We start from the raw sequence: 19,411 nt of genomic DNA, 5'->3' as shown, positions 1-19,411 counted from the left end.
GTGGGGGCGTTCACTCAGATACGGCTAATCCTGACACACCTCATCACTGCGATGTGGATGCAATGTGCGCCTCAGCACCTCTCACTCGCTACGCCTCTGTTCTCTTACAGAAACCCCTGGAACGTGCACAGCTCTCACGCAGACATCGGAGTCTGAGGAGACAGAGAGGAGGAGAAAGCAGACAGATGCAGGGATAGTTCTATTGATGTAGCTAGGCTACATGCTCCCTGTAGTGAGGATGAGAGGAAGGCGTCATCTCGCAGGAAAAGTAAAGCTCGTCAAAAGTTTACTTTTAGTCGCTGGTGTTAACGTTTCACCTCACTGAGGTGGAGGTCCTGATTAATCCAAACGCTTTATGTCGCTGGGTGGTGTCGTTCAAGACATAAATAAAGAAATCTGTCAGATGTTGGACATCTTATTATTTCATTTATAATTGAAGCAGGAAGGTCACTTTGCGGTGAGCATCGATTTTAAAAATGCGCCCTGGCCAAGAAAGCAGCCTAATAATTAAATTAGCAGCACAAACACATACTGTACATTAGTGCAATTTGACACAAAACATATACACCTCCTTATAATACCTTATTTTCCAGTACCTTTTCAACTATCTTTGCAATGAAACAGCTTCCATACATTAGCATATATTCAGCAGTGGAGGCTGGTGGGAGGAGCTATAGGAGGATGAGCTCATTGTAACGTGTGGAATGGAATAAATAGAACAGAGTCAAACATGTGGTTTCCATATGTTTGATGTGTTCGATATCATTCCATTTATTCCATTCCAGATATTACAATGAGCCCGTCCTCCTATAGGTCCTCCCACCAGCCTCCTCTGATATTCAGTGTTGTTCTTTGATCTGTGAAGCCATGCAGGTAAAAAAAAAGGGCAGACACCCTACAGAAGACAATCAGAAAATAGAAAGGTGAGAAGAAGCAACCTTCAATGAGATGTAGTGTTACAGAACAAAAAGCCAGCAGCATCCCACCACCATTATTCAAATAAGGACAAGGACTTTAAAGAGAAGTGCTGTAGTAGACCAAAGTAGTCTAAATAATGTGGGCTGGATATACCCAAAACACAAGCCCTATTATAGAACTGTGCAGTAGTACACTTCAAAGAAAAGATAATTAAATTGTTAATTGCATGGAAACAGAATATTGGCAGCCACATTCATAGTAAAAGCCCAACTCTGCCTGCATAATACCCAGAAAGTGAGGCGCAAGCGTACACAAATAGGTTTGTTTTAAATCCGTCAGAGACCCTTAAACTAAACAGAAAGCAGAGGCTGCTGTGTTGGGTTGTGTGTGTCAGTTCCTGGACTCTGTCCCTAACTCTACCCTTTGATGTTGATAATCTTTTGGCTGAGCATAGTCTCTCTAGTTGGCTCCAGGGAGAGCTCCGACAGTTGTCACAGCACCAGACAAGATCAGACCAGAACATTCTAGAAGCCTGCAAATCAGCCATACTACATAGCACACACACTAGAATCACGTGGTGCTCAGGCATTGCGTCACAATCTTCAGATATCTAGACAACCCTGGCTTAGTCCGCTGGGGCATTGATTGGAAGCTACTCTGGCCAAGGCATATTCTCTCTCTCGCCTCAAGACCATGGAGAAATGGGCCCTGTGCTAAAGAGTTAAGAACGTAACCTCAGTTCTGCAGTACTAATGACTAGAGCCAGGAGTTTCCCTGGTCAGGAAACACTGACAACACATTTCTAACATTACCAGAACTTCAGAGTCCCTCCAAATGGTCTGGACGGGTAAGATTCCTGATGGTCCAGCATAAAAAGTTACAGTACACTATGACGTAGGTCTATGACGAGGGAAAAGTTGATAATATTCTTCAAACCCTCCCCACAGAGGTCAGTCCCCAGGATCAATAGCTACACCCCAGAGGGGAACGTCAATAGCTTCTATCGCATCACCAACTCCCTAACAGGGCAGGCATCAGCTGACCCGCATTTAACACAGGAGAGAACATATAGGACTGTCACTGCACTGTAGAAACATATGTATTACCATACATAATGTATGTACATTTCCCCTCAACAGGGATAGACAGTTTAATCGTTTGTAAACCGTACTTGTTCTCTTTAGAAAGCTTGCTACAGGTCTTTCATTTGTGTGTGAAGTGCGGAGGTTTGCACACCGAGACTTGCCGTGTGCATTTTGACGCAGATAGAGCTTTTGATCATCTCTCACACACAATAAATGAACGTGACGTGTGCGAATGTCACCTCTGGGGAACAGGCAGTGCTGCGACAAAGACAAGTCTAATGAGTGACAGCAGCAGCACAAGGTCAACGCACTCACGTTTATGTATCACACATTAACACTAAAACACTTTTGCAAAAATAAACCATTCAAAACTTGACATTGTGACCCTGCGCCTTCAGCTGGCCATAACACATTTCCTGAGAGCTCCCCGTCACTGCAGTCATTATTATGCAGACACTGCACCACATGAATATGTACTGTAAACAGAGGATTACATTATGCAAACCACATTTCAGGTTAAACAAATTGAGATGACATTTTTCTAGCCAATTCACATTTTGAGTCAAGAATCATTCCCTGTGATTAAAATGTTCACAGGCTGAAACTTTGATGCTGACAGAGTACAAATTAGATGTACTTTTAACTGGGTCATGCCTTACGGCAGTTTCATTGTAAAGATGAAGTCCCCTAACAACCAATGCGTAGCTAATGTAGCAGCATCAACAACTCTCTGTGCTGTTATGACTACGGGCTCTATGGCAGATCAATAGATAGGAGTCGAGTGACCAAAAGCCTGTTTGAGCATGATCACATAATTCCATCCAGGTCATCAAGAGGGATCAGCCAATGAACACACTCCAGATGGCAGTATGTGCCTTTTCAGCCCGTTTACCAACTCATAGAAGTAGCAGAGAAACATGGACTACTTCAAAATGGAGATGGCCTCAATGGCGCTGCCCGTGTGCTCAGATGACATAATATGACAGATAAGAATCCTTCATCATTCTCTATGGGCAGAGATCCAAGCTGCTCCTCTGTAGACTAACGTTGTTACTAGTTGTGAAGTCATAAATACCAGTTGGATACATTCATGTGCTTTGAACTCGTTGAGAAACGCTGATCAGCTAATGGCCAACAAACTGCGTCAACCATAAACTAAAAGTACAGCTATCATGCTTGGAAACAAATTCAAGTGTTCAAAAACCAAACTAATAGATTGCTTTTTATTAAAAAATGTTTTTGCATTTAACTAACAAAACGCTGTTAGATGTCATTTACTTAGCGTGTGGAAGAAGCCTGAGCTCAGGAATGATCGTTTCCCACTAGTAATTATTTTCCTGTTGTGATGGGTGTTTTGTCCTATATTTTTAAACCCAGCACCCATAGGAGGCCTTTTGGTAGGCCGTCATTGTAAATAAGAATTTGTTCTTAATAGACTTGCCTAGTTAAATAATTACCCGTTGGTGGGGCGTTCCAGTGGATTTTTCCCAGTCGTGTGATAAATACCACCTTCCCACTTGGTTATGAACACAGCATATGATGATGTACTGTAGAGGGTTTTCAAACAGACTAAATAGATGTGCGGTAAATCAGTTCTGGCATATATTCATTAAGTTGTTGTTGTAGTAATGACATTTATGAAGAAAGGGTAGGTTACATTCATTATGCATGCAGAGCTAGATAATATGGTAATACATTCATTATGCATGCAGAGCTAGATAATATGGTAATACATTCCTGTTAATCCTTACACAACCATTTAAAAGTTGTTTTGCCTTATCATCCCTGATGAAATGCATGGCCACATGCATTGGCAAAATAAGGCAACTCTACTTTCAAAAAAAACATTCCTGTTAAACGGCAACATTTCTTACTTTAAGGATGACATCCAATTTAAAGACTACGGTAGCTTTAATTTGATAAAAATTCAAACTTACATTACATAAAGCAGATATTTTTTGAATTATTTACAAAGTCTTTGAAAAACATTTGTGTACAGAATGTGTATAAAGATCTCAAAATAAAACACACAAGATAACACCATAACATAAAAGCAAAACGCTAAGTTTCATGTGGGAATCAGTTTTCTATCTTTTATGACACACACACCTCCACTACTCTCCTTCCAACTCAGTCATTTCTCTTCTGGCCTGTTGCTTTGGTTTCCAAATGGAACCATATTCCCTTTATAGTGCACTACTTTTGACCAGGGCCCAAGTAGTGCACTGTATAGGGAATATGGTGCCATTTGGGATGCATCTTTGGAGATGTCCCTTAGGGCTGCAGATCAGTGATCTTCCTCTTGCGGTAGTTGAGCACCAGGCTAGAGGCAGTGATGGTTGATGCGCGGCCCCTCTCCCAGTTCTGGAAGCTGTTGAGGCCGCTCTGCCCTGCCCTGAACAGTGCCCTCTCCAGGTAATCCAAGCGCTCCACCAGGGCTGACGTGTCTTCGTTGTAGGCATTCTGTGAGGAATCCATGGTCCGGCGGAAACGACCAATGAATGTCTGGAGGTGAAGAGGTTAAGCCAATGATTTATACTGAACAAAAATAAAACGCAACATACAAAATGTCAAAGATTTTACTGAGTTATAGTTCATATAAAGAAATCATTCAATTGAAATAAATGAATTTAGGCCCTAATCTATAGGATTTCACGTGACTGGGCAGCGGCGCAGCCATGGGTGGGCATAGGCCCACCCACTTGGGAGCCAGGCTTAGCCAATAAATGTGTTTTTCCCCACAAAAAGGCGTTAGACAAAAATACTCCTCGGCACCCTGACTCCCCTCCCCTCAGACGATCCCACAGGTGAAGAAGCCGGATGTGGAGGTCCTGGGCTTGAGTGGTTACAAGTGGTCTGCGGTTGTAAAGCCAGTTGGACGTACCGCCAAATTCTCTAAAAAGATGGAGGTGGCTTATGGTAGAGAAATCAACATTGAATTCTCTGGCAACAGCTCTGGTGGACATTCCTGACAATTGAACACCACCTCAAAAGTTGAGACATCTGTGGCATTTTAGATTGGCCTGTTACTGTCCCCAGCACAAGGTGCACCGTGTAATGATCATGCTGTTTAATCAGCTTCTTGATATGCCACACCTGTCAGGTGGATGGATTATGTTGACAAATGCTAAAATGCTATCTAACTGGGATGTAAACAAATTTGTTCACAAAAGTTGAGAAATAAGCTTTTATGGGACATTTCTGAGATCTGTTATTTCAGCTCATGAAACACTTTACATATTGCATTTCTATATTTTTGTTCAGTGTACACTACCGTTCAAAAGTTTGGGGTCACTTAGAAATGTCCTTGTTTTTGAAAGAAAAGCATTTTTTTGGTCCATTAAAATAACATAACATTTACCAGAAATACAGTGTAGACATTGTTAATGTTGTAAATTACTATTGTAGCTGGAAACGACTGATTTTTTATGGAATATCTACAAAGGCCCATTATCAGCAACCATCACTGTGTTGCAATGGCACGTTGTGTTAGCTAATCCAAGTTTTCAATTTTAAAAGGCTAATTGATCATTAGAAAACCCTTTTGCAATTATGTTAGCACAGCTGAAAACTGTTGTTCTGGTTAAAGAAGCAATAAAACTGGCCTTTAGACTAGTTGAGTATCTGGAGCGTCAGCATTTGTGGGTTCAATTACAGGCTCAAAATGGCGAGAAATACTCGTCAGTCTATTCCATGCGAGGAATTGCCAAGAAACTGAAGATCTCGTACAACGCTGTGTACTACTCTCTTCACATAACAGCGCAAACTGGTTCTAACTAGAATAGAAAGAGTGTGAGCCCCCGGTGCACAACTGAGCATGAGGACAAGTACATTAGTGTCTAGTTTGAGAAACAGACACCTCACCAGTCCTCAACTGGCTCCAGATACTCAATTAGTCTAAAGAAGGCCAGTTTTATTGCTTCTTTAAATCAGAACAGTTTTCAGCTGTGCTAACACAATTGCAAAAGGGTTTTCTACTGATCAATTACCCTTTTAAAATGATAAACTTGGATTAGCTAACACAACGTGCCATTCGAACACAGGAGTGATGGTTGCTCATAATGGGCCTATGTAGATATTTCATAATAATAGTCATTAACAAAAGTAACAATGTGTACACTGTATTTCTGATCAATTTAATGCCATTTTAAATGGACACATTTTTTCTTCTTTTCATTAAAATAAATAAATACATTACTAAGTGACTCCAAACTTTTGAACACACACACACACACACACACACACAAGCTGATAGGGGAGCTGTGTTGAAGCAGTGACTCCATCTTGGCACTCACCCTCTATTGTAAAAAAAAACCTAAAAGAAATACAGCTACAGAAATGCATTTATCAACGTCTATATTCATTTTTGCCACATGTATTCTATTACAGACATCTTAAAGCTGCAATATGTAACTTTTTGGACACCTGGACAATATTCACATAAAAATTTAAGTTATAGATCTGTCATTGAAAGCAAGTCTAAGACGCATTAAATCTGTTCCATTTTTGCCATTTCTATGCTTCCCGTTCTTATGTTGCGTTTTTGCATCTTTTACTTTCGGTTTTGTACACTTCAAACAACTGAAAATACAATAGTTTTGGTTAATGAAAAGACATTTAACAGTGGTTTAGATGGTACAATGGTTCTCTATGCTTGTTTTGTCAAACAAAAATTGGGCAAACTGTTAGAATTTTAGCAACCAGGAAATGGCGACGTGATTTTTTTCACATTGTACCTTTATTTTTTGTACTTTTTACCCCCTTTTCGTGATATCCAAGTGGTAGTTACGGTCTTGCCCAATCACTGCAAGTCCTGTACAGACTCGGGAGAGGCAAAGGTCGCAAGCCATGCTTCCTCCAAAATACTTCTTGACACATTGCTCGCTTAACCCGGAAGCCAGCCGCACCAGTGTGTCGGAAGAAACACCGTACAACTGGCGACCGAAGTCAGCGTGCATGCGCACGGCCCGCCACAAGCAGTCGTTAGTGCACGATGGGGCAAGGACATCCCGGCCGGCCAAACCGTCTGTAGTGACGTCTCTAGCACTGCAGTGCCTTTGACTGCTGCGCCAATCGGGAGACTATTGCACATTTAAATGCATACTTTAAAAATTACATTATGAGCTAAAAAATAAAAACACACACATACATATATACATATATATATACACATATATATACATATATATATATATATATATATATATATATATATATATATATATATATATATATATATATATACACATACATACATATATATATATATATATATATATATATATATACATACATACATACATACATATATATATATATATATACATATATATATATATACATATATATATATATATATATATATATATATATATATATATATATATATATATGTATATATATATATATATATGTATATATATATATATATATATATATATATATATGTGTATATATATATATATATATACATATATATATATATACATATATATATACATATATATATATATACACATATATATATATACATACATATATATATACATATATATATATATATATACATATATATATATATATATATATACATATATATATATATATATATAAAAATAAATAAATAAATAAATAAATAAATAAATGGATGACTAATGTTACTCTCCCCACTGCAAAAAATGTGAATACATGTCATTCTGTCCTTGAAACAATTAATTGGAATACTGTAGAATTCCATTGATTCCTATGGGAGGACAGCTCCTACTGGAGTGTGCCAATATGGCTGACTGGTGGCTTCAAAGCCTCTCAATGGCCAATTACATAGAATCAGCAATACAGAGTTTACAAACATCATTGGGTTAAGCCATGAGAATATAATGTTTCACATCAGCCCAACCAACGAGAAATACACACAAGCATACCAAGAGCTCAAGAAAATACAAGAGGTGAATAAAGAGTTAATATAAACACCACCAAAGAAAAATACACACAACCAGTATGTATACATACATGAAGGAGATAGAAGAGGTGAATAAAAACATTTGATGAAACTCAGTCATCCTTTGTGGATGCAGAGAGACAACTAATAATCCTGTTGGATTCACTTGAAGTCATTGTTTTTCAAAGATGACTGATGTGATTTGTCAGTCTGCCCAGCAACAAAACAACACTACGCAGCCTTTTAGTCAATGATGACAATTCGATCACATAGCACCACCTAGTGGCTGACTATGGGACATAACACTGAATGGGTTTGTCAGCGTGTCCAACCATTTGACCTGGGTGGTGACTCAATCAAACTAGTGATATTATACAACTAAAAGGGTACAAATTAGAGGTTGACCGATTAATCAGAATGGCCGATTAATTGGGGTCGATTTCAAGTTTTCATAATAATCGGAAATCTGTAATTTTGGACACTGATTTGGACGTTTTTTTTTTTATTTATTTTTTTACACCTTTATTTAATCTTTATTTAACTAGGCAAGTCAGTTAAGAACACATTCTTATTTTCAATGACGGCCTAGGAACGGTGGGTTAACTGCCTCGTTCTGGGGCAGAATGACAGATTTTTACCTTGTCAGCTCAGGGGATTCAATCTTGCAACCTTACAGTTAACTGGTCCAACGCTCTAACCACCTGCCTCTCGTTGCACTCCACGAGGAGACTGTCTGTTACACGAATGCAGTAAGCCAAGGTAAGTTGCTAGCTAGCATTAAACTTATCTTATAAAAATCAATCAATCATAATCACTAGTTAGCTACACATGGTTGATGATATTACTAGTTTATCTAGCGTGTCCTGCTTTGCATATAATCGATGTGGTGCGTATCGTTGCTCCAATGTGTACCTAACCATAAACATCAATGCCTTTCTTAAAATCAATACATAGACGTATATACACTGCTTAAAAAAATAAAGGGAACACTAAAATAACACATCCTAGATCTGAATGAATGAAATATTCTTATTAAATACTTTTTTCTTTATATAGTTGAATGTGCTGACAACAAAAGCACACAAAAATGATCAATGAAAATCAAATTTATCAACCCATGGAGGTCTGGATTTGGAGTCACACTCAAAATTAAAGTGGAAAACCACACTACAGGCTGATCCAACTTTGATGTGATGTCCTTAAAACAAGTCAAAATGAGGCTCAGTAGTGTGTGTGGCCTCCACGTGCCTGTATGACCTCCCTACAACGCCTGGGCATGCTCCTGATGAGGTGGCGGATGGTCTCCGGAGGGATCTATTCCCAGACCTGGACTAAAGCATCCGCCAACTCCTGGACAGTCTGTGGTGCAACGTGGCGTTGGTGGATGGAGCGAGACATGATGTCCCAGATGTGCTCAATTGGATTCAGGTCTGGGGAACGGGCGGGCCAGTCCATAGCATCAATGCCTTCCTCTTGCAGGAACTGCTGACGCACTCCAGCCACAAAGAGGTCTAGCATTGTCTTGCATTAGGAGGGACCCAGGGCCAACCGCACCAGCATATGGTCTCACAAGGGGTCTGAGGATCTCATCTCGGTACCTAATGGCAGTCAGGCTACCTCTGGCGAGCACATGGAGGGCTGTGCTGCCTCCCAAAGAAATGCCACCCCACACCATGACTGACCCACCGCCAAACCGGTCATGCTGGAGGATGTTGCAGGCAGCAGAACGTTCTCCACAGCGTCTCCAGACAGTCATGTTTGTCACATGTGCTCAGTGTGAACCTGCTTTCATCTGTGAAGAGCACAGGGCACCAGTGGTGAATTTGCCAATCTTGGTGTTCTCTGGCAAATGCCAAACGTCCTGCACAGTGTTGGGCTGTAAGCACAACCCCCACCTGTGGACGTCGGGCCCTCATACCACCCTCATGGAGTCTGTTTCTGACCATTTGAGCAGACACATGCACATTTGTGGCCTGCTGGAGGTCATTTTGCAGGGCTCTGGCAGTGCTCCTCCTGCTCCTCCTTGCACAAAGGCGGAGGTAGCGGTCCTGCTGCTGGGTTGTTGCCCTCCTACGGCCTCCTCCACGTCTCCTGATGTACTGGCCTGTCTCCTGGTAGTGCCTCCATGCTCTGGACACTACGCTGACAGACACAGCAAACCTTCTTGCCACAGCTCGCATTGATGTTCCATCCTGGATGAGCTGCACTACCTGAGCCACTTGTGTGGGTTGTGGACTCCGTCTCATGCTACCACTAGAGTGAAAGCACCGCCAGCATTCAAAAGTGACCAAAACATCAGCCAGGAAGCATAGGAACTGAGAAATGGTCTGTGGTTACCACCTGCAGAACCACTCCTTTAATGGGGGTGTCTTGCTAATTGCCTATAATTTCCACCTGTTGTCTATTCCATTTGCACAACAGCATGTGAAATTTTTTGTCAATCAGTGTTGCTTCCTAAGTGGACAGTTTGATTTCACAGAAGTGTGTTTGACTTGGAGTTACATTGTGTTGTTTAAGTGTTCCCTTTATTTTTTTGAGCAGTGTATTTTTAAACCTGCATATTTAGCTAAAATAAATTAAATGTTAGCAGGCAATATTAACCAGGTGAAATTGTGTCACTTCTCTTGCGTTCATTGCACGCAGAGTCAGTGTATATGCAACAGTTTGGGCCGACTAACTTGCCAGAATTTTACGTAATTATGACATAATATTCAAGGTTGCGCAATGTAACAGGAATATTTAGACTTATGGATGCCACCCGTTAGATAAAATACGGAACGGTTCCGTAATTCACTGAAAGAATAAACGTCTTGTTTTCGAGATGATAGTTTCGGGATTTTACCATATTAATGACCTAAGGCTCGTATTTCTGTGTGTTATCATGTTATAACTAAGTCTATGATTTGATAGAGCAGTCTGACTGAGCGATGGTAGGTAGCAGCAGGCTCGTAAGCATTCATTCAAACAGCACTTTCGTGCGTTTGCCAGCAGCTGTTTATAACTTCAAGCCTATCAACTCCCGAGATTAGGCTGGTGTAAACGATGTGAAATGGCTAGCTAGTTAGCAGAGTGCGTGCTAATAGCGTTTCAAAAGTCACTCGCACTGAGACTTGGAGTGGTTGTTCCCCTTGCTCTGCATGGGTAACGCTGCTTCGAGGGTGGCTGTTGTCGATGTGTTCCTGGTTCAAGCCCAGGTAGGAGAAAGGAGAGGGACGGAAGCTATCTTGTTACACTGGCAATTCTAAAGTGCCTATAAGAACATTCAATAGTCAAAGGTATATGAAATATAAATCGTATAGGAGACAAATATAATTCCTACAACCTAAAACATCTTACCTGGGAATATTGAAGACTCATGTTAAAAGGAACCACCAGCTTTCATATGTTCTCATGTTCTGAGCAAGGAACTTAAACGTTAGCTTTCTTACATGGCACATATTGCACTTTTACTTTCTTCTCCAACACTTTGTTTTTGCATTATTTAAACCAACTTGAACATGTTTCATTATTTATTTGAGGCTAAATTGATTTTATTGATGTATTATATTAAGTTAAAATAAGTGTTCATTCAGTATTGTTGTAATTTTCATTATAAAAAAAAATAAAGATATATTTATTATTATTTATTTATTTTTAAAAATCGGCCGATTAATCGTTATCGGCTTTTTTTGGTCCTCCAATAATCGGTATCGGCGTCGAAAAATCATAATCGGTCGACCTCTAGTACAAATAGATAAAGATCAGTGAGAAATAATTTTGCTATGGTAGTAGCACCAATGAGGCTGGAGTTGGGTTTCTGCACAGGGCCAGTATGTTTAAAATTGTACAGTCTTCAAAAACCTTTTCCCCAGAATCGGTTTGCACAATTCTCTATACACTTCTCCCTTATATGAAATCAATGATGATGGTAAAAGAGTGATCGTACAATACCACCCCATGATTGATATGGAAGGAAAACTCCATTCATGCAAAACACATCATACTGTGACACTTTCTGTATTTTGAAAGTTCTATATCTTGAAAACTTGATTGCTGACATGCCAAACATTTTGGGACTGTATCAACAGCAGACTAATAAAACAAGGAACGTTAGTTGGGATATGCACAGTTTTTGGGGGGAGAGTCAAAGGAAAGTTTCAGCTAGCAGCCAAGGGGGAGGGGGGGGGGGGGTAGTGGAGTGAGCAGTGAGATATTTATACCCTCTGATATCGCTGTTTGTGTGCTGTACTCACCTGAAGTACTGCCTGGGCAATCTCCGGATTCTCAGGGCTGTCAAAGTGCAGCAACTGGGAACCGAGGCCATAGTAATAGGGTCCCATCTTGTGAAGGTCTACTACAGTGGGGTCTGCGTTGAACACAGTCCTCCAGCCCTCTTTGTAGACCTTAGGCAGCTCCACTGAGACAACACGCCTCTTCCTCTCATACAAGCCCTTTGCCAGGAACAGGGGCATCTCCATCTTCGTACCCTGGAAGACCGGAGAAAAATATTATTTTGGTGATGGATCAAAAATAACATTGCTAGCTAGATTTATACCCTTATTAGGCACACCCATCAAGTACCGGGCCGGACCCACTTTACCTCCAGAACAGACTGAATTCTTTGGGTCATGGACACATTGCTCAATTGGTATCAATAGACCTAACATGTGCCAGGAAAACATTCCCCACACCATTACACCAACACCAGCCTGTACCGTTGACACCAGGCATGATGTGGCAATGGAGTCATGCTGCTTACGCTCAAAGTCACTCAGGTCATTGGTACTCTAACTTCTTCTCGGGCACCCTCAGATGTTTCACAATTTTGTAGTAACCCTCAACTAGCTCACCTGATTCACATAGTCAAGGGATGGATCAAGAGATTGATCATTAGTTGACAAGTTGAAAAAGGTGTGCTAGCTCTGGAATAGATTAAATGGCTGGGGGTCCCCAAGGAGAGGATTGAGAACCACTGGATTAGGTCACTTGTTTTGCCCATTCTAACATTCAATCGAACAGTAACTGAATTGCATCGGCGCCTGTCTGCCTGATTTATATAGCAAGCCACAGCCAAATGACACACTGTCTGTAGGAGCGAACCATTTGGTATACCTAATAAACTGTATACAGTCACAACAAACATCTCCCCAAAATGCATTTCAGTTTGGCCACGCACAAGGCTCATGACTTTATAACATTATATGGGTCTATAGCTACACAATTTGTGGGTGCTTATATGTCTCCTATTAATAATGAGAAATACAGCTGCAAGCAGCAATGCCGGGGTTCAAACTGTGGGCCCACTGAGACCATCAGGACAAAATGGACACGTCGCCCTAGAATTAGCTACTTCTGTAGTCTTTACCACGCTTGCCAAATACCAGAACATTGTTTTTTTTTGCTTTTGATACATTTTTAGATCATTTCTAATGTTAAAACATCTTCTCCAGAACCACTCGCACCAGATTTGCTATATCGTGTCTATGGATGCACGTCATCAAAATGCAATATTTTCCAAAACTCTTGCTCAAACAACAAGGCCAATGAGATTGCATGAAATGTTTTTATGTAAAACAGCTCCACCATACTTTACAACTTAGCTAGTAGACTCATATCCCTGACAGGGTTTCCATTAGCAGGCAATGGCCGGCTTTTGTCAGAAAAAATACAAATCTGATAGTTAAAAAAAAAAAAAAATCCTGTTACCGGCCAAAATGACTGGGATAAAAAAAATCCTATTGTAAAGTAATGCTTTTTATTTATTGATGGAAATACATTTGACCATCACGCTTATCGGCCTATAGGTTCATTTGCATAATTTAGTGGAATTAAATTGGATGGATAAAATACATGATGACTATCACACACGCAGAACATACAGAGCCTATTTTGAGCTGGATTTCTCCTGCAACTCCTCAGCTGGTTGCTGCTGGAGTAGTTATGAGGCATGGCTTACCTTGCTTAATTGTAGTCTATAGGCAATATCCGATTACAATTTATCCGGCCATTTCTACTATTCTGCGTGCCAGTTATGATTTTCATATGCATATTTTGTGGAGTGGTTTTCATTTCAATAATAAAGCTGTAGTTTAAGTAATCATTGTCAAGTGGTTAATCATAAAAATAGGAATTAAAATGGGCTATGAGTTCCATGTACTCATTTCTTTAGCCACCAATGGATCATGGTGTATCAATGTGTCCATATGGCAGGGGCTGGTGATACAGCATTAGTTGACTTAAACATCTAAAAGTGATCATTTTATTTCCGATTTTTATGATGAAACGTTATTATCAACTAGGCCTATTGCCACACTCAGCTGCCCAAACTGTGGGGCTTCCCAAATAGGAATAGGCCCACGAGCTTGTGATTTGAAACAATCCACAGCATAAAAAAAAAGGTGTATAAATTTAACCTTTTTTTCTTTTTTTTATAAATATTTCTCACCGATATGAAAGGTCCTTATGCTTCCAAAACCGTACCACAAGCGATGTATGCTAATGTTTAGACTGAGCGTCGCGGCAAAGATGTTTATAACTATCTGTGGTCGCGGCTTTGATTGGGAGTCCCAATGTCGTCCGGGTTAGGATTTGGCTGGGGTAGGCCGTCATTGTAAATAAGAATTTGTTTTTAACTGACTTTCCTATTTAAATAAAATATTAAATAAAAATGTAATAAATACATTTTTTAGGTGAGGGCTGATGCCACCCTGTGATAAGCAGTTCACACTTTGTCTAAGGTAGGGGCACAAAATATTTTGCTTGTCCATTCCCAGCGCACCTCTTCGGGGTGCTGTTCGAGAGACGCATTACTGCAGCGCTCCACCACATAAAAATAAATATCATACAGCAGATGTAGGACATGGCACAGTGGTTCCTCTAAAAGTTGCGTCACACTGCGGCACACCCTGCGTGCTGCTGCAGCATTCTGTGGCAGGTCATTTAATTCTCAGCCATTTCTTCAGTTACTGCAAGTTAGTTGCTAGTTTGACCACCAGAGGGATTCTTTGAGAAGCGTTTGTATTCCGTACTGGCATGCCAGAGAATTTAAAACCTTTTTTGTAATAACATAGTATATGGGATTGATTTGAAGAAATGTGGCTTAATTTGATTAATATCATGGAGTTTCCATTCAGAGAAAAATTGTTTGTAAATTCAGACCATTTCACTCTCAGAGCACACACTGGACCTTCGGGCCGAGGAGCAGGGTTGATTTGAGCGTTCCGGCCTTATAAAAACAGCAGTCAAGCACCCAAGCTAACGTTGGCTAGCTACTTCCAGACACAAATGAGACTACTCTGACCATTTTACTCACCCTAGCAGAGCTGGTAAGGCAGTTTTCGTGTTAACCAGAGCGTTGGTGACTGGAAATGTGTTGCTGGAAACAATTTCGCAATGTGTATATTTCGATTTTTTTCAAGTCGGGTGTTACCGGTGTGAAATGGCTAGCTAGTTAGCGAGGTGCGCGCTAATAGCGTTTCAAATCGGTGACGTCACTCACTGAGACCTTGAAGTAGTTGTTCCCCTTCCTCTGCATGAGCCGTGGCTTTTGTGGAGCGATGGGTCACGATGCTTTGAAGGTGGCTGTTGTCTGTGTGTGCAGAGGGTCCCTGGTTTGAGCCCAGGTAGGGGCGAGGAGAGGGACGGAAGCAAAACTGTTTCACGGGCACCATCTTAAATCAGGAGAATCTCCTCTTTATAATTATGCAAGCCTGTGACAAACGAGCTCGTTTGTCATCGATCGCTAGGCCAGAAGTTTTTATTTTTTCCATTACGCTATGCAGACATAAACACAGTTGACACCATCGAGGTTTACATTCTACAGAAGTTGTTTATTCCCCCGTGTTAGAACAACTTACATCTGGTCCCACAATAATGTTTTGTCAGCCATCTTTGTTGAAGGACGCCACAAGGCAAGGGTGGCTCGCGTCAAAATTCCTCTTTGGAACCACTCGATATGATTGGTCATATAAAAACCTTGGAACCCAAATGCACAATGAGTGCTCTAACTCCCCCTTGTGGTGGTCTGGAACAATGAAGCCATGAAGCTGGGTACCTCTAAGTCACGCAGTGCAAGCTCACAACTTTTAAAGGAGGAACCACTGTAGAAAGTGTATGTGGCCTTTCTGTAGCCTACAGGCTGGAGATATTACTTTGTCATACATTTCGATAAGGACACTTTTTACATCATGCAGGTTTCTCAGATCAAATAGCCTAACCTAAATGGCGTTCAACCAAAATAAAAATGCATTGGCATGTGAACAAACATATCCTAAAAACAGGACAGGTCAAAGTAAAAGGGACAATTTGGAATGGACAATCACAACTGTTGTCAAGGAGTTTTACCCCATTGTCATTAGTGGTTTCAAGTTTGTATCGGTCCATTTTTGACTAAATAAAATACTTCTATATTTCCCGCTGTTGTAAACACAAACAAATAGGCTCGCGATAAAGTTGGTAAAGCTGAACCAATCATTTACGCAGTGGCGGGCGTAATTTTTTTTTTTTGGGGGGGGGGGGGGGTCCTTTTTTGCATGCTATTTTTGCATTTATACATGCCACATCAGTTTGCAAACAATGCAGAAATATATATATCATTGAGTTAAAAAAGCCACATAAACATGGTATCTTGTTTTCTTGAGGAAGGCAGCTCAAAGATCCAGGTGTTTCAGCCTAGCTCAGTGCTTTCTGTGGTGGTGGGGCAAGCCAGGAGAAAATACGGAGTGTTGCACCGTGATCGGCTCAGTGTTCTGTCACTCATGGGGACACCACATCACAGCCAAGTCTAAGGGTAGAGCTAGAAAATTCTAGCCCCTTGGTTTCTGCCATAGAGCTCCATTAGAAGTGCCCAACCAAGAAGGCTCAATGTCATAAGCCACAGATCAAATGAAGTCAAATCACATTACGTGTACAGTAGCTTTGATTGGACTGATCATGTCAACATCATACTTTCAAAATCTTAGCTAGCAGTCATCATCATGAATCAAGTCGACAATCTACTGATACATCCTTTGTAATCCTTGTTGTATGAAGGAAAATAATGAAAATAAATTATAGATAAAACGTATAGGTGCTCATCGGCCATTGGACATAAACATTACACATGGAAATCACATTACACAAGGAAATCTCAAATTCAACAATGAGTGGTTTGGAAGGATTCAGTGTGGCTAACTGCAAGTATTGCAAAGCAATGCTATTCTGTCGAGTGGCTGTGTGGTCCAAAGTCTATTATTTTAAACTAGGAAAAGAGACCCTTAATCTTAAATATTCAACATTGGCCATGCTGTCAATGAAGCATGATTTGTGCAACACTCAAAACAACTAACACCGAACTGAAAAATCTGGCTTTAGTGAGTTTAAGACAACTGGGAACTCAGGAAAAATGAGCTACAAGTGGGAAAATACGTTTTGAACTTTTATCCAACTCGGAATTGTAAATTCGAAACTCAGGCCTCTTTCTAGAGCTACGACCTGAAGATCACTGATGTCATCATAATTCCCCCCCCCCCCCCCCCTCAGAGTTCCCAGTTATCTTGAAAGCACTATAAATCCAGAGAATTACAGACTTTGATGACAAAATTTGTCCACGAAGGACCGCCGCACCACCTTCCTGTTCAAGTGAGCACAACAAGGTGAGTCCAACAATGTATTGTATGCTGCTGCATAAATGCTGTAATATGCCAGGAAGATATCTATACTGTAGCTATGAAAGTAATACTAGGAGTATGTTGTGTAGTAAGCTGTTAGTATCCCATGTGCCTTACACTAATTGGTATATTTACCCCTCTTAATTTCAACCTACTGTTCTGATTTGGTGGTGCACATGTAGCCTATAACGTGTTTTAGAGAAATGTCATCAACACATTTTGGAAGAGCTTTCATTGTCTGCTTATATGCCCCCTGTATTTATCCTACGGTTCTGACTTGCTGTACAGGGAGAATACACTAAGAACGGCCCATGTTCTGAATTCTGTCGCTGTACATTTCAAAATCGACTACTTCAGTCTTAGCTCACTCAATAATGTCTTATCGAAATGGCCTTTTATCTGCTCGTCGCCCCCTTATGCCATAGTTTGTACATCTAAATTGTCTGTAGAAACCACATTTGTTTAAGCAAGTCAGCTGTTTTGTTTTAAAGGTAGTAAATGAGGCTGAATTAACTGTTTCGCGGGAGACAAGGCTCCGCTGATAGCCAGGTGTAGCAGTGGTAAGAAGTTAGGACTGCAACTTTATGTAGGCACCGTTTGTCACCGTTATAGTGCAATTAATGTATTGTGTAGTGGCTTTGCTGGCATGCAGCTCCCACTTTTTTATTTTTGCCCCACCAAGATTTACATGCTAAAATCACCAGTGCACGTCTGTTTGGTTCAGATTTTGTCCGGTATGGACGAGCCTTATTTGGCCCGAACAAAGGTCTATAAATGACTAATTTGTAACTTTCTTTCAGAACCTAAAATAAACCTTATTTCAACTTCCGGAAGAATAAAAAAATACGCCTTTTCAACATCCTGTAAAATATGCATTTTAAACATGAAATACCTTTCTTGCTTTCAATCAGAAACAAAATTGAAGTGAACTTAAACGCCTAGAAAATACGTATTTTTAATTTTGCTTTCCTCCAGTGACTTGTGTAATGTAATGGAACTGGGTCATGATCTAGGGCTAGTGAACGAGGTGACTGAACGACCAGCAGGAATACCAAGTGGATAACTAATTAGCTAGCTAACAGACACAGGTGGTGAGATTAATGGCTACACAGTAACATTATCGGATGGGGTTTTTCGCTCTACGTTGTTTCACATGTTCGACTGACCTCTTGAATGTCTCGCGAGTCACTCGATTTCTCCAGGAATCCCAGTCGGGGAAATGTGCATTCTGTCCGACTGGGTAGCCTCTCATGAGAAAGCAAAATGTCATCAAGAGATAAGAAATTCTCTTCCATCCCCACCCCGGGAGGCACGGGAATGTACGAATGTGTTTCCATTAAAAACTCACAGTAGTTCAAAAGTAGATATCTTCCAAGTTATTAGCGAGGTAGCTAACTTCTGCTGTGTGGGACTGTTTACACTTTGCGTCCCTGATTTGGCGCGAAACTTCGAAATGACCCGACATGCGCAACAGTCCGCTTTTGAGTCAGGCGAGAGCAATCGATTTTCGACAGTCAAAACAACCGGATAAAACAGAGAGCTTTCTTAACATTTAGCCTATAATTACTGGTTCTTATGAGAAGAGTACATGAAAGACGTGCACATGAAAGACATATGCTTAATGCTTATTTTTCTTTGTTCTTAAAAAAAAAAATAATTATAATCTCCGTGCATTATTAGCAGACTAGCTATATTTTTCACTGATCATATAGACTAAAATACTCGAACCTGTATCGCTGAAAACACGTTATTCAGTCTGAAGATAACCATGCTGTTCAGTCTATCTGAGGTGGCATGTATTTCTTTGCAACAACAATGCAAGTTTAAGTGATGGTGAGTGATTA

The 19,411-nt window shown here is 40.5% G+C and overlaps 1 protein-coding gene across 2 annotated transcripts; it reads right to left on the bottom strand.

Annotated features, from left to right (window-relative positions):
• Positions 1 to 3,617: 3,617 nt before the first annotated feature.
• On the bottom strand, positions 3,618 to 19,055 carry gins3 (GINS complex subunit 3). Of its 2 annotated transcripts, none has more exons than XM_021568733.3 (3): positions 18,734 to 19,055; positions 12,174 to 12,407; positions 3,618 to 4,508 (listed from the first exon to the last, which is right to left on the bottom strand). In XM_021568733.3, exons 1-3 carry the CDS (start codon positions 18,902 to 18,904, stop codon positions 4,278 to 4,280), a joined length of 636 nt encoding a protein of 211 aa, XP_021424408.1. In that variant the 5' UTR covers positions 18,905 to 19,055; the 3' UTR covers positions 3,618 to 4,277. The 2 variants fall into 2 exon arrangements, with proteins under 2 accessions (XP_021424408.1, XP_090061360.1); XM_090205234.1 differs by having other exon boundaries at positions 18,916 to 19,055.
• Positions 19,056 to 19,411: the final 356 nt, after the last annotated feature.

This window comes from Oncorhynchus mykiss, chromosome 2 (genome assembly GCF_057628025.1).
Source record: "Oncorhynchus mykiss isolate SJ-2025 chromosome 2, ASM5762802v1, whole genome shotgun sequence".
In the NCBI taxonomy this organism is placed as follows: domain Eukaryota; kingdom Metazoa; phylum Chordata; class Actinopteri; order Salmoniformes; family Salmonidae; genus Oncorhynchus; species Oncorhynchus mykiss.
This window is presented reverse-complemented; position numbering and strand designations above follow the sequence as displayed.

Excerpts from the sequence above, each read along its gene's own strand:
- gins3 (XM_021568733.3), bottom strand. The coding sequence starts at position 18,904 with ATGGAAACACATTCGTACATTCCCGTGCCTCCCGGGGTGGGGATGGAA. Across the intron at positions 12,408-18,733 it reads ACTCGCGAGACATTCAAGAG|GGTACGAAGATGGAGATGCC; the intron begins GTCAGTCGAACA and ends CCGGTCTTCCAG. Across the intron at positions 4,509-12,173 it reads TTGCCCAGGCAGTACTTCAG|ACATTCATTGGTCGTTTCCG; the intron begins GTGAGTACAGCA and ends CTTCACCTCCAG.